Raw genomic sequence first — 15,276 nt, forward strand, 5'->3', positions numbered from 1 at the left:
TCAAATTCATTACAAAAGTCATCATATTAAAGCAGTTTTTCTCATTATTCATATATACACTTCCATTAATGAAACAGAAGTTTTAGAAGAGGAAATTATTACCAACTTGGAACATTTTACCAATTATTCATTCTCAGCCCTTCTGCTAATTGTCTAAATGGAGCTGTAGAATATTATCTCAAAATGGCAAGCTGGAAGGCTAACTCCTTTATAATGTGTTAGGGGTTCTGCATGGAAACGCTCCTCAATTATAAGAGTATGTGCAAAGAACAGACTTCCAACAGTAAATGATATCATTGCTCAGCTAATTAATTGAATAATCATCATTGAAGGTATCTTATGATCCTGACTAGTCTATAGTCTATAGAAAAAGTTCAGAAAAAAAAAAGAATTTGAGCATTTGGGGCAAACTTGATCAAAAATGATCTCAGAGATTTTTTTTTCTTTTCCCTCTAAATTAAAGACATTGCAATGAACTTTAAATTCCCACATAACATTAGATTCTGCTGAGGTCATTCCAATCCAAATTTTAGTTGATGAATTCCAGAAGTTTTACCATATCTTCTTTAAAGCTTGCATATTATGAAATTAACCTTGTTCAAGATGATTTACTTACATTTTAATGTTTCTAAATAGGCATTTTATTAATCTAACAAATCCAAAGGCAGCTTAAGGACCAAGAGAGTTTATTCAGTTTACATAACATGGCACACCCTTAAGTGCTTGAAATTATGTGTATTAAACATGTGAAATAATAAAACTTGTTACTTTATAATAAATACACATACAATGATTTTTGTGAATCTTATTCCTTTTAAAGTATGAACAGTATTTTTAGAGTAATCTATTTTATTTTGAAATTCTGCCAGGTCTTTAAAGAAATAAATGTAGTTATTACATTAAATATAAAATATAATCCTTTTCATTAGTACCTAAATACAAGTAAATCAAAACTCATAAAGTTTCAAAAATTTGCCTGTATATTGACTCTTGAATTACAGCACCTTTTGCCATAGATGAGGTAGATGTTGGAGGGAGACTAGTTCCCAGGTCAAGTTCAGGAAATTATTTGTTCCTGGATAGACTAGCAGGAACATTCAGGGTTTCTAATACCAGGACATGGGAACCTATATCCTTATGGTACAGGAGATAATTAAGATTAATGTAGAAAGTATTTTCTTTTTTCTGGACGTAACTTATTTCCTGAGCAAAATTCTAGAATGGGCAATTTGGCTGTCAGATATAGCAATGAAAAAGTACATTTCCCTTAAATGGCAAATTTGAGGTTGGGCATGGGTGGACTTCCTGTATTTTCAAGCTTTCCCTTTTGTTTCAGTACCTTAAGTGACTATATTCTTTTTGAATTTGTCCTTCCTATAATTCAGAAGTTGTTCTCAAAGGGCAATTTAAATATCAAAAAGATGGGGAATGTGTTACAATTCCATGGGTCTAAACCCTAAAAACGCATTTTTTTTAGCATTGCAATTGTGAATTTCCACTTTTATTATTTTTTTATTTTTTTTACAAATAGTTTATTGTCAAATTAGTTTCCACATAACACTCAGTGCTCATCCCCACAAGTGTCCTCCTCCATGCCCATCCCCCCTCCCCCCCACATCCATCAGTCCTCAGTTTTTGTCAGCATTCAAGAGTCTCTCATGGTTTGCCTCTCTCCCTTTCCCCCACCATTTCCGCCCTTCTTCTCCCCCTTGTTCCTCCATCAAGTTCCTCCTAATCCTCCTATACGTGCAAACATATGATATTTGTCCTTCTCTGCCTGACTTATTTCACTCAGCATAACACCCTCAAGGTCCATCCATGTTGCTACACATGGCCAGATTTCATTGTTTCTCATTGCCATGTAGTATTCCATGGTATAGATAAACCACATCTTCTTGATCCATTCGTCTGTTGATGGACACTTAGGCTCTTTCCATGTTTTAGCTATTGTGGAGAGTGCTGCTATGAACATTGGGGTACATGTGCTCCTATGCATTAGCATTCCTGTATCCCTTGGGTAAATTCCTAGCAGTGCTATTGCTGGGTCATAGGGGAGTTCTATTGTTAGTTTCCTGAGGAACCTCCACACTGTTTTCCAGAGGGGCTGTACCAGTTTACATTCCCACCAACAGTGTAGGAGGGTGCCCGTAAAAACGCATTTTTAACAAACTCCTCAAAAGATCTAATTATACCATCTTCCAGAATCACTGATACAGAATCTCTCCATTTTTCTTTTCATTTACAATGATTCCTACTGGCACTATAGCCTTCAGCAACAGCGACAGAAAAGATATGCATGTGAAAAGTTTAGAATGCAGGGACTATTTAAAATTTGAAGGGCTTGGACAATCACCCAAAACGAAATAATACTCTCTGCCCCAAGCTGTGATGGCATATTTATACATGTAGCATGTGGAATAGTTTATTGAGTTAACTAAAATCTTCATGCTTCAGAGTTTGTTTTTTGTTTTAACTGAATGCTGACACTGTCATGAAACGATTTAGCCTCTATGTTAAATTATTACCAAAGTAAAATGCTTACATATATTATACCTATATTTTCTTGCTCCAAAAGCCTTTCATTTAATTAATGCACCAGTAATCCTAGGTGTTTCCAATTTGAGAAGGAAAATCCTTTATTAATTCAAAACATCTTTTTTTTAATCTAGAAAATTGTTTGAGTAACAACACTTCAAAGGTTTCTGTTTTACTTGAGTGATGTTGTGATGTTGCATTCTAATGGCATCAGTAGGAAGAGGGTATTTTTACAATATGTTAAACCAAGAATTTTCAAATAGTTTAAATTATGATGCCCATTTCTGTCTGTCCTGAGTGTTGACCTTAACAATGTGCCAGAATTCCAGGCAAGTATATGTTGGGCAGTCCACAGCCTGTCTGTTTTACCTGTCTAAGGAGGAGGCAAAACCAAGTCTTCCTAATTTTGAAGGTTTATTTTATAGAAATCCTTCTCTAAATGCAACTCAAATGTTAGAATAGGAAAATTTTCCTAAAGAAAATATTGACAGTTCTATCATTATAACTTTCATAGTTTTGTGATAATAATTCATACAATTTTATTTGTGGTCACCATTTCTTACTATTTTTTTCTCTCAAATGAACACCTTCTTGGAATCACATGTGCTGACCATTTCTCCCCTCCTCAAAAAACAGTGATGGATGTCACTCAGCTGCTGCCTTGTCATGTTCCCCATGAAGAGGCAGTGGAGAGATAATGCATTCTTGATGCAGAATGTCAACAGAAAAGAAATTTTTAAAAATGCTTTTATGAGCATGGTGTATGTGTGGTCCGGTGCTCTATGGTAGATTCACATTAGTTATACTCTCTCTGCTTGCCACAAATATTTATTTTTTTATTTTTATTTTTTTCAATGTTTTATTTATTTCTAGGAGAGAGAGAGAGAGAGACAGCGTGAGCAGGGGAGGGTCAGAGAGAGAGGGAGTCACAGACTGAAACAGGCTCCAGGCTCTGAGCTGGCAGTCAGCACAGAGCCCGACGCGGGGCCCGAACCCACGAACCGCGAGATCATGACCTGAGCGAAAGTCGGACGCTTAACCGACTGAGCCACCCAGGTGCCCCTTGCCACAAATATTTAGATGGTTGTTAAAAAGAAGATGAAGAAGAAGGAGGTGGATGAAAAGGAGAATGAAAAGGAAAAAATGAGCATAGCAGTAGGGAGGTTTGAATTTTTTTCCCTCTCCACCCTTCTGTCCCAGACCGTCAGAAAAGCAAAGCCTGATCATGCCCATCCTTCTTACTGTCTTTAAACAGATTAAGTTTGGTCCATAGAAACTAGATTATGTGGTACATAAAGGTGTGTGTATGTATGGTAGGTTGGTACATAACTATCCATCTTATTTCCAGTGCTGTAAGTGGAAATATATCATATTAAATGTAACTGAATATGAACATATTTGCATGTTTACTATATAATTTAAAAATTGCCAATAAGTGTGTCTGCTTCATATATAAATCTGTTTCCAGTGAAAGACATTTATTTACAAGAAAAAAACTATTTAGAAATTTGTTTGAGAAGAACTCAAATTCATTAAGACTAACTTATGCTAAGCAAATAATCCCTTCCCCACAGGAGAACTTACTCAACTATTTACTAAATCATCAATAAAAGAGTCTCAAAATCAAAGCCACCTCACAAATAGATTATTTTAAAAACACTTTATCTTTGTTCATCTTATTTAGTTGAAACCATAATGTGATAAGGTTTTGTATGAATAAATGTTCTTAAATCTTTGTTAAATCTAAAAAACATAACATATTTATGTGTCTGAGCAGCTATTAAAAGAAAGTTATGATTATTTACCTAATGATACAATTATTTAATTGATGGTAGGTATATTAATGGGAAGCCTTGCTTTAACAAATGCAGTTACTTAGCCGATAAAATCACATTTGTGCTTTTGTTTCTGATTCTAAGTGGTATTTGAATGTTCTTTTAATAGATAAATAGCTCTTTATGTGAAAATGAAAACAGTAGATTGAAAATAAAAATGGTATTGGAATGTTATCCTTAATAATTCTGATTACTGATAAGAATAAAATACAATATATGTGATCTGGAAAATAAACAATATTTTAAAATGTTCTAGTGATGTGTCTTCATCAATAAAATATGCTGCCCCCTCAAAAATACAAGGATACTAAAAATGGACATCAAAAAGTTTATTCATGTTCCTAGTTGTTAGATAAATATTTTGATACTCCCATTTATAACTGGCATGAATTTTTACATATTGTGTTTATGGACAAAAAATAAAAATATAGTTGGCATGTTTCAGCTGATGTCATGAGATTATTTTTGTTTTGAAAGGGCAATCTAAAATGCAAAGTATTTTAGGACCTTGGTGATCACTTTAAATAGATAGATCAGTGAGTCAGAAGATTAATTTTCTTATTTTCTATCACAGTAAAATGTTGCATTCAAAATGTTTTCTCTTGGGGAGCCTGGGTGGCTCAGTTGATTAAGCTTCCAACTTCGGCTCAGGTCATGATCTCACAGTTCGTGGGTTCGAGCCCTGTGTAGGGCTCTGTGCTGACAGCTAGCTCAGCGCATAGAGCCTGTTTCAGATTCTGTATCTCCCTCTCTCTCTCTGACCCTTCCCTGCTCACGCTGTCTCTCTCTCTCTCTCAGAAATAAATAAAATATTTTCAGAAATGTTTTCTCTTTACTTGCTATATTTTTTATCTACCCAAATATTTCAGTAATAACAGAAAGTTTTAAGAGAGGTGATAACCAATATTTTTAATTTTTTCAAGACAATATAATCATTTTTAAAATTGAAGAAAGTTCTTAGGGAGCCAAAGTTTTAATTCCACTCTTCTTTTTTAGTGATCCACAAAATTTTAAATTTAGGTAATTTTCATTTATTTCAAAATTTGTGGATCGCACAAAAAAAGAAAGACAGAAGATTTTTTTCTTCTTTTCTTTATAAAATGTATTTTCAAAAACTATATATGGCTCATCAAATAAATAAAAATTTATATTACTTGTGAATTCAAGGGAAAATAGGATTCAAAGACAAAATACAAGAGCAGATTACAAAGTCTCACTTATTTGTGGAACCAAAAAAATATAGATTGCAAATTTCATCTTCTGTTTTACGATGGTGAAAAACTATTTTCAGTTTTATTGTCCAAATAGCTTACTCAGTAATAAAGTTTTCAGAATTTTTAAAGAAAATCTCACAGAAATCCTTCCTTAATTTTAGTCCTGAAATATGATTATACAAAACTACCAGGGTAAAGGAAAGTATTAGTTTGCAACACCCCTAAAAACATTTATCAGAATAGTCTTTACTGAGTAATCCCACATTCTCTATGGGCAGTGTTAGGACTGTATAGCAGCACAGCACCAGGAATGCACTCAGGAAGAAGAGACTCAACAAGCGGCAGAGACATGGGACAAGCCCTCAGCTGCCCTCTTAAAACTCCACCCTTTTATTCTCATACTTTTATTCTCACCTTTCCACAAAAAATTTCAGTCTTATATGCCACTTCCACTTAAATGCTCTATTTCCGTGAAGTAGGGCTGTAAGTTTGACATCACTCTTACTGAAGAGCAGCATGGTGTCAGATACAGAGATTTCTAGAGTCATAAATTTAGTCAGTGGAAGCTAGCAAAGGATCTTGAGAGTTCTTTTTCCCATAACGTCCTGCTATTAAATTAACTGAAATTAATAATTCAATGTATATTTTAAATTGTATGCTCTTGCAGAGGCAGTAGGAATGGTTGGAGAGTTTTTATACTTGTTCTAGAAGATCTGAACATATATTGCTTAAAAAACCTCTAGAAAATTGTCATTTTTCCTGGACTGCTGTTCTCCAAAGAGTAGACCACACAAAATTGTGTTTCCACTTGTTAGAAGAAATCCTATGTCTCAAGAATTTAACATTTATCCTCAACCTTCAAATAACTTCAGATACTAACTCAAATCTTCTTTTACAAATACCTCACACTGCATCTTTAGATATGAAACACATTTTAGTCTTCCTGTAAATACATTTAATTCCCAATTATTGCATCTCCTTGCAGGTAATTTTTACTGATACACATCTGTTTATTTCCATTTGAAGTCTAATCGCAGTCTTTTTGAGTTTTTAATTTCACTGTATCTGCTTCTTGCCCAATATTCCCTTAGAACCTCTGACCACTTCCTCTGAATGTTTACCTTTCTGTTCATGCTTGGACACAGCTGCGGTCTCTTTTCCCTCCTTCTCCTTGGGCTTAGGTGATGGTCTCTGTACTTCTTTGACTTTTGCAGCTGTTTGCTTCACTTTCTCTTGTTTCCCACCTTTCACTTCCTTTTTAATCTTCTCTTCAGTCTTTGTTTTCCTCTCTTCTGTACAGAGTTAAAGATAAATTAGATTATTTTTGTTTGTTTATTAACCAATCATCTTTTATTGATTGGTAAGGACAATTTAGAAAGAGAGAGAAAAGAAAAACAATAGAAAAATAGTATCCCTGGTTTGCTCAGTTGGTTGAGCAACCGACTTTGGCTCAGGTCATGATCCTGAGGTTTGTGAGTTCAAGCCCCACATCCGGCTGGCTGTTGTCAGCGAAAAGTCCTTTTCCGCTTCAGATTCTCTGTCCCTCTCTCCTTGTCACTCCCTCGCTTGCGCTCTCTCAAAAATAAATAAAATAAAATGAAACATTTAAAAAAAAGAAAATTGCATTCCTCACATACATACTTGTGACTACTGTCTAACTTTTATATCGTCTATGAAGTGACATGTTAGAGTACTTAAAAAATAAATGTGGCTCACTTGCAAGTTGGGCACGTTCTTAGTTTGTACATGAAAACAGTACCTTTTAGGTAGCCACGAGCTTAGCATATCAACAAGGAAGCATTTGAAATATAGAGGATTTGTACAGAGGGGCATGTTCAGCAAAAGGCAATGTTCACACCAAAGAGCCAAGGATATAATCTTTTTTTTTTTTTTTTTTTTTTACAAGGATATAATCATTTTGTTCCAGACTGGAAGATCTTAAAAGTCATTCAAGAGGGACGCTTGGATGAATCAGTCAAAGTCCTGACTTCCACTTGGGGTGATGATGTCATGATCTCATGTTTCACGAGTTCCAGCACCACCTTGGGCTCTGCACTGACCATGTAGAGCTTGTTTGGATTCTCTCTGTCTCTCTGTCTTTCTTTCTCCCTCTCTCTCTCTCTCTCTCTTGTTATTTGCCCCTTTCCCACTTGTGTGCATGCACATGTGTGCTGTCTTTCTCTCCCTATAAAATAAATAAACTTTAAAAAAGCCATTCAAGAAATTGAACATAGTATTTTTTAAAAGTAGCTATTAAGACTGTAAATGTGAAATTACTGCACTGATAATGACTAATAGAAATGAAACAATAAAAGCCATTAAAGGATAACTGAGGGATTTTTAGGTTATAATGACTTGATTTTAAAGAAATGGAAAGAGAGCAGATATTGAGATATTAGTTCCTGCTTATCTTAAGTCAGAAATGCTAATTCTAATGACTTTTAAAACCCTCAGCTATATCCTAGTGAACAGAAAGGGCTATAACTTAGAAGCTATTATGTGAATTATAACATATATGCATATATATTCTCCACACACATATACTTAATTTGATATTCTATGTATTTGGGGGGAAGAACTGGAAATGTGAACTGATCAGTTTGTGAATCTTTCAATTATTTTACACAAGGCAATAATATAGCACACATTTGTGGGAAATTGTTTATATAGATGCTACATGTTGGACATCATTTATTCTATGGGACCACACATAATCAGTAGACCCCGCAGTAAGACCACTGCAAAGTAGACTCTCTCATGTCATTTGTCAATGTAATGGATAGGCTTACTTGTCACTCATGTTGAAAAATCTGATGAGAAAAATTATAATCAAGTTTCTTGGCTTTAGTACACTAAGCAATAATTTGAGACTAATGCAAGATAGTATTGTGAGGTCCCATAAAGAAGAATAAAAATAATAATGCCCGATGCTTTAAAAACCAAAATCATCTGTGATCCTGCATTTAGTTGAATGAGCCAAACTTGCCAAAGCACTGTTCCTCAGAAACTTTGTAGGAAGATGATTCTACTATGTTAAAAGTACAGGGATATTCCTATGATCAAATACACTTGGAATCACTGAGCTAAACCAGTTGTTTTTTAAATTTATTCATTTATTTTGAGAGAGAAAGAGCAAACAGGCAGAGAGAGAGGAGGGAGAGAATCCCAAGCATGCTCCTCATTCTCTGTGTAAAGCTCTATTTGAGTCCAGAGGCCATGAACCATGAGATCATGAACTGAGCTGAAATCAAGAGTCAGATGCTTAACCGACTGAAATACCCAGGAGTCGCAAAAGAGTGTTTATTTAACTATAAACTTTCTCAAAGCTTAAATATATTGAGAATCTTCAAAGAGGGAGGATTATTCTGTGCCCTGTTTTCCAAAGTTACTTGGCCATAAAGCTCTTACACAAAAATCACCCTATTACTTTACAAATTTCCAATGTCTTTGGGCTTCTGTAACTATATTCAATTGAGGATTTTCTCCTACTTTCTTTAAACCATTTTTAAATCTCCTTTGCTGCTCTTTCCTACAGCAGATTCATAGATTTCCTACAGCAGATTCGTAGATTTCTGTGACTGAAAGCATCAACTCTCTGTAAATGACTGTAAATCAACATAATTCCAGAATCTCACACCAAATATTTATTAGTTTCTGGCTTCATAGAAAGTTCCCCTGAGATGCCAATACCACTTCAGCCTCATACAATTCATCTGTGCTCACCTAACAAACCCTTCCAGAGAGCTTATGTGTGGGCTCAGAGCATGCTGCTGGTGCTCTAAGGATTAGCAGGGTAATATTCCTATCTGAAAAAAAAGCTCAGTATAACATTAAAAACCCTGTAAGACCTGGGGGCGCCTAAGTGGCTCAATCGGTTAAGAGTCTGATTTCAGCTCAGGTCATGATCTTGAGGTTCATGGGTTTGAGACCCATGTTGGGCTTTGTGCTGACAGCTCCGAGCCTGGGGCCTGTCTGGGATTCTGTGTGTGTGTCTCTCTCTGCCCCACTCCCACTTGCACTCTACTCTTTCTTCATCTCTCAAAAATGAGTAAATGTTAAAAAAAAACCAACAACCCAAAACCCCTGCAAGATCTGGCTTTGTCCTTTCTCCTCTCATAGCATCTTTCCTCCACCAGACTACTTTCTTTTTCTTGAATATCTCATGTATTTTCTACATGTCAAATGCTGCCAGGCTTCATTCTTTATGCTTGCTTTGTTTTCCACATATATACATTCCTTTGCACTCAATGCATATGTAACAAAGGGCACTGCCATTGGAATTAATCATTCCTTCACCTGAGCTTCAATTTGCCTCAACTTTTGTTAAAACACACATGTTTCTCCCTATTATATATCTTGTATTACAAATGATTATTCACACATTTCTCTTCCCTACCAGACAGAACAACTTGAGGATAAGAACTATATTATTCATTTTTGTGGCATTGTAATGTCTAGCACAGTGCTTTTTTCAGAGAAAACACAAACGTTTACTGAATTAGTAATTGTGATCAAGAAAACAATACATATTTTACTATATTCAGATCATGTGTACATATAGCCATAAACAGATTGCATATGTAAATATGTATTTAAAATGAACCTGGCAAAACTTGAAAAATTTGCCAAATGGATTTTTTGTTTATACTTATTGTACGTGAAACTGTTATTTTCACTATGTTAAATGACACCTACCCACTTGTAGGTAGCACCAGATTTAATCTTAACATTAAACTATGGAATTAGTCATATATGAAATTCAGATCTACTTTTAATGCCATTATAATTTATAAATGGGCAAAGATAATTTTCTTCAAGTCAAGATCACCTCAAAAACAAACTTATTTTCATCAAATGATTTTAAGTATAAAAATAACAAACTTTGTCTTACTTGTTTTAGATACTTGTCAGTGATCTTTACATTGGAAACAAGTAACTTTGCCAGACATTAAAATGGGTAAGAACTCAGCAGTGATGTGGACATAATGGGGAAAATACCACAAAACTAAAGCAAAATTTAACTTTCATTTATTTTATCAAAATGGGTAGATGTTCTTAAATTTTGTGCCAAAATACTTTTCCTGTTGTTTGCTTTTTATTTCTCAAAAAGAACTTAAGTGACATTTGCACTTAGGAGCTCACTAAGGAATGAAAAAACAAAAAAGGATTGTCATGATATATTTAAACCACCCAGTCCGTTTATAAAAATGTTTATTTATTTATTTTGAGAGAGAGAGAGAGAAAGAGGAGAGAGCAAGGGAAGGGCAGACAAAGGGGGAGAGAATCCCAGGCAGGCTTAGCTCTCTCAGTGCAGAGCCCAACAGCAGGCCTCAATATCACAAACGGTGAAATTATGACCTGACCCAAAATCAAGAGTCAGGCGCTTAATGGACTGAGCCACCCAGGAGCCCTTCACATCACCCAGTTCTATTTAGCAAGATATTTAATTCATGAATTTTGTCAAATAAAAAATAAAATGGTCTAATCAAAAGAAAGATATTAGCATATTTGATTCATTTTGGAATTAACATTATCCATTAGTGACTGTACTAGAATCAAAATGTCTTACACCAAAGTAGGAAAACCACATTATCCAATAAACATACTAACATACTATTTATTTTTGGAGTGAATAACAAATTTCAACTCTCATTCATTAAGGAACTGCTAACTGCTTAACTTCTCTGTTCCTCAAGTTTCTCCCACTTAAAAAAAATTATCACTGCAGCTATTTCTTCCTTTAAGGAAGCTGTGAAAATAAGTAAAAACACATGAACAAAAGAATATGGAAACTGCAAAATAAGTACATAGTCATTTCTATAATTTTTTAATGTTTCTTTATTTTTGAGAGAGACACAGAGCAGGAACAGGGAGGGGCCCAGAGAGAGAGAGGGAGACACAGATTCCAAAGCAAGACCCAGGCTCTGAGCTGTCAGCATAGAGCCCAACACGGGGCTCGAACCCACAAACTGCGAGACCGTGACCCGAGCTGGATGCTCAACTGACTGAGCCACTCAGGCGCCCCAAGACATAGGCATTTCTAATATTAAACCTTCATACCCTGCATTCCTAGAGCTCTTTGGAGTTTTCCTAGAACTTAGACTTTGATGTATAACAGGAATTACTATACTATACTCATTTCACAGATGAGAAATCTAGGAATGAAAAAGCCATTTGCCAAACATGGTACAACAATGAGGCAGGAATCATTTTCTTCTACTTCTTCCCAGTCTTTGTTATTTTTAATGAACTATAGGAATAAGCTAGTTTTCACAAGAGATATGAGGTCCTACACATGTACCAGGATAGACAGAAAGGCCCATTCTTCCCCGGGAGGATGTCCTGAGGTGGTTCAGCAAAATGCAGCTCTTTGACAGGCTGGACTTGAAACAGAGCAAGAAACATGTTATTTTCCATGAGAGTGCCTCTGGAAATCAAAGTCTTCTGATGGAGACTTTACTTTAACTCTGGTCATACCTTTCGAATATAACAGGTTATCTTTGTTTCTAACTTAATTATCACATACTATAATGTATGCCTTTTTAATATTTTTCTATTTTCTTCCAAATTATACAAAGAGCATTTCCTAAGTATTTACTATATTCCTAACATAATGTATAAATACATACATAAAATAAAAAGGAAAATTATATTTATGCATGTGTATATACACATACAATTTATACATATATGGGTTGCTTACATCTATCTCCCCAATAAGAAAATAAGTATGTAAATAAAATATTTGTGACATGGAGCAGCCCAGGCTGACTCAAGATGGCCACCAGTGATCTCTACTTTCTGATATTCATATGCTTGTGTAATCTTTTCCCCTTGAATATGGACTAGCCTACACATACAATAGTATGTGACTTCTATGAGTATCTACATAAGATTATTTCTGTCTTACTAGCTGGTTCTATCTCTTGCTAAATTTGATGAAGCATGCTGCCATATTAATGATACTCATGTGGAAAAGAATTGAAAATGGCTTCCAGCCAACAAAGAAAGATTTGAGGCCCCGACTCAACAGGCCATGAAGGACTGAATCTTGTCAACAGTCATGTAAATAAACTTGAAAATTATCCTTCCCCATTTGAGCCTTCAGATGGGACTACAGCTTTGTCTAATACATTAATTACAATCTTGTGAGAGACTGTGAAGCAGAGAACTGAGTTAAGCCATGCCCAGATTTTTGACACACAGAAGCTGAGATAATAAATGTGTGTTGACTTAAGTTTCTAAATTTGTAGTAACTTTTTCACAACAATTAATAATTAGTACAGGATTAAATAGATATTTGTTGAAGGAATAATTGAAGCTTGATTGCCTTTGGAATGGATACTAGATTTAAATTCAGTTCACCTGGGATTTGTCCTAGTTTAATGACATACTAGTTATATGATCTGGCCAAACTCTTTTTTCTCCCTGGAGGTGAGTTTCTTCATCTGTTAAGTAGTTAGGTGAGATGATATCTAACATCCTTTCCAGTTTTAAGATTTCGTATACATATGAATTTATTTTCATTCAAATCTGTCAAACAGAAGAGAACCAAATAGAATAAAATAATAATATTTAGTTGTAAATTTCATCTTGAGAATAAATTAATGCTATCTTCTAGGAAACAAGTATCAGTTTATAATCCATCTACCTTAACTTCAATAAAATGATATTTGGTTATCTCATGAAAATATTTAGTAAAAAATATATCTGCCTCAAATATTTAAATATTCTGCATTGCATAGGTAAACACACAGAATTTTGAAAGTAGATTCTCATGTTTATCTAAACAATTATTCCCTTGAAAATACTGAATTGAGATTTCTAAAATATACTGTTCACAAAATGCCTGTATTTTAAAATAAGAAAAATAAATTTAAATTTAGGAGATAAGATTGAACTCTCACTTAGAATCCATATTTTTTTAACATCACACAATTGGCAAATAAATTTAGAATACTCAATTTGTAATTTAGTACTTATGTAATCCTCCAACATACATAACATTACTTTGATATCCTAACTGATTATGGGGGGTATATTATTAAGATACTTTTGGCCTTCTATGGCTTAAAATATCAATCAAAATGCACGCATTATCTTTCTTCTTGAAAAAAAAGAAAACATCCTGGGGGCTCCTGGGTGGCTCAGTCTAAGCGTCTGACTTAGGCTCAGGTCATGATCTCATGGTTCGTGGTTTTGAGCCCCGCGTCGGGCTCTGTGCTGACAGCCAGCTCAGAGCCTGGAGCCTGTTTCGAATTCTGTGTCTCCCTCTTTGTCTCTGACCCTCCCCTGTTCATGCTGTCTCTCTCCCTCTCTCAGAAATAAATAAAACATTAAATTTTTTTAAATCCTGAATTTGAAATTTCTAAAATCAACCCAAAGTGTACTACTGTCAAAAGCTATAGACCAAATATATTGTGCCTGTTTCCTATCGCTATAGTAACAAATTACCACAAACTTAGCTGCTTAACATAATATCCGTTTAATATCTCCCAGTTTCCAAAGTTCAAAAGTCTTGGCAGGATGTGGTTCAATTAGGTTTTCTACCTAGGGTCCACAAAGCTAAAATCAAATTGCCAGCAGGGCTGCATTATTTACTGGAGGCTCTGGGAAAGATTCACTTTATTTATATTGACAAAATTCTTCTCCCACTGCCCATGAGCTCCCCTCAAGTTTCAAGCCAGCAATGGAGGGGAAATCCTTGTCACACTTCAAATCACTCTTTCTCTTCTGTCACATGTCTATGCTTTAAAAATTTGTGAGATTACATTGAGCCTACCTGGATAATCCAGGATAATCTCCATATTTTAGAGCAACCTTAACTACTTCCACAAGTTCTCTTTGCCATGTAATGTAATGTATCCCTGGGGATGATAGTGAGGGGTAAAGTTCTTGGGGTTCCAAATTCTCCCAAACACATACGGGAAATCTCTTCATCATTCTCTAACATTTTCAAGTGTTTTATTATTTTAAGTATTTAGATTTATTATTCTTGAAGATACTAAATTTTAAATGTAAGGCCAAATTAATATTAATGTAAAATAAATGTTAAATGCATATAATCATCCAGCTATCTGACACCCAAAATATAATCTTTTAAAGTTTATTTATTTATTTTGAGAGAGATAGAGCACAAGCAGGAGAGGGATGGGGGGAGAGAGAGAGAGAGAGAGAGAGAAAGAAAGAAAGAGAATCCCAAACAGGCTCCACACTGTCATCACAGAGCCTGACATGCGGCTCAAACTCACAAACCATGAGATCATGACCTGGGCCAAAACCAAGAGTTGAACTCTTAACTGACAGCCACCCAGGACAGTCCCAAAATGTAATCTTTTAAAGTAAAAAGAATTTGATTGTATAAACAATAAAGGGAAAAGTTACCTTTTGCCACTGTCTTTGTGTCTGGTTTTTCTTTTTTCTCAAATTTTTCCTTGTGAGTTGCTTAAACAGAAAAATTTGTATTAGTACACACTTTCAATAGATTTCAAGACCAAGCTTTCTCTTTATCTCAGCTTTATAGCCACCAAAATCATGTATGATTTTAAAGATTGATGACATTTTAAAGATTTATGAGCCTGATTTAGAAATAAAAAAATACCAATGTAATAACGACTATATAAAATCCAATTTAAAAGACTTGGCATAAAGATTTAGAAAGCATTTTGAAAGCTAACCTCACTCCCCTTTTT

At 34.8% G+C, this 15,276-nt stretch overlaps 1 protein-coding gene across 1 annotated transcript in view; it reads right to left on the reverse strand.

Moving 5' to 3' along the window:
- The window catches only part of TRDN (triadin), a 338,537-nt gene that overhangs the window by 268,500 nt on the left and 54,761 nt on the right, over positions 1-15,276 (reverse strand). Inside the window, exons 7-8 of the mRNA XM_077752724.1 lie at positions 14,969-15,028; positions 6,706-6,876 (exon numbers count right to left, since the gene is read on the reverse strand). Coding sequence (XP_077608850.1) covers positions 6,706-6,876; positions 14,969-15,028 — 231 coding nt within the window. The remainder of the gene's footprint in view (positions 1-6,705; positions 6,877-14,968; positions 15,029-15,276) is intronic.

The sequence above is a fragment of the Crocuta crocuta genome, unplaced genomic scaffold, assembly GCF_008692635.1.
Source record: "Crocuta crocuta isolate KB4526 unplaced genomic scaffold, BGI_CrCroc_1.0 scaffold230, whole genome shotgun sequence".
NCBI classification, from domain to species: Eukaryota; Metazoa; Chordata; class Mammalia; order Carnivora; family Hyaenidae; genus Crocuta; species Crocuta crocuta.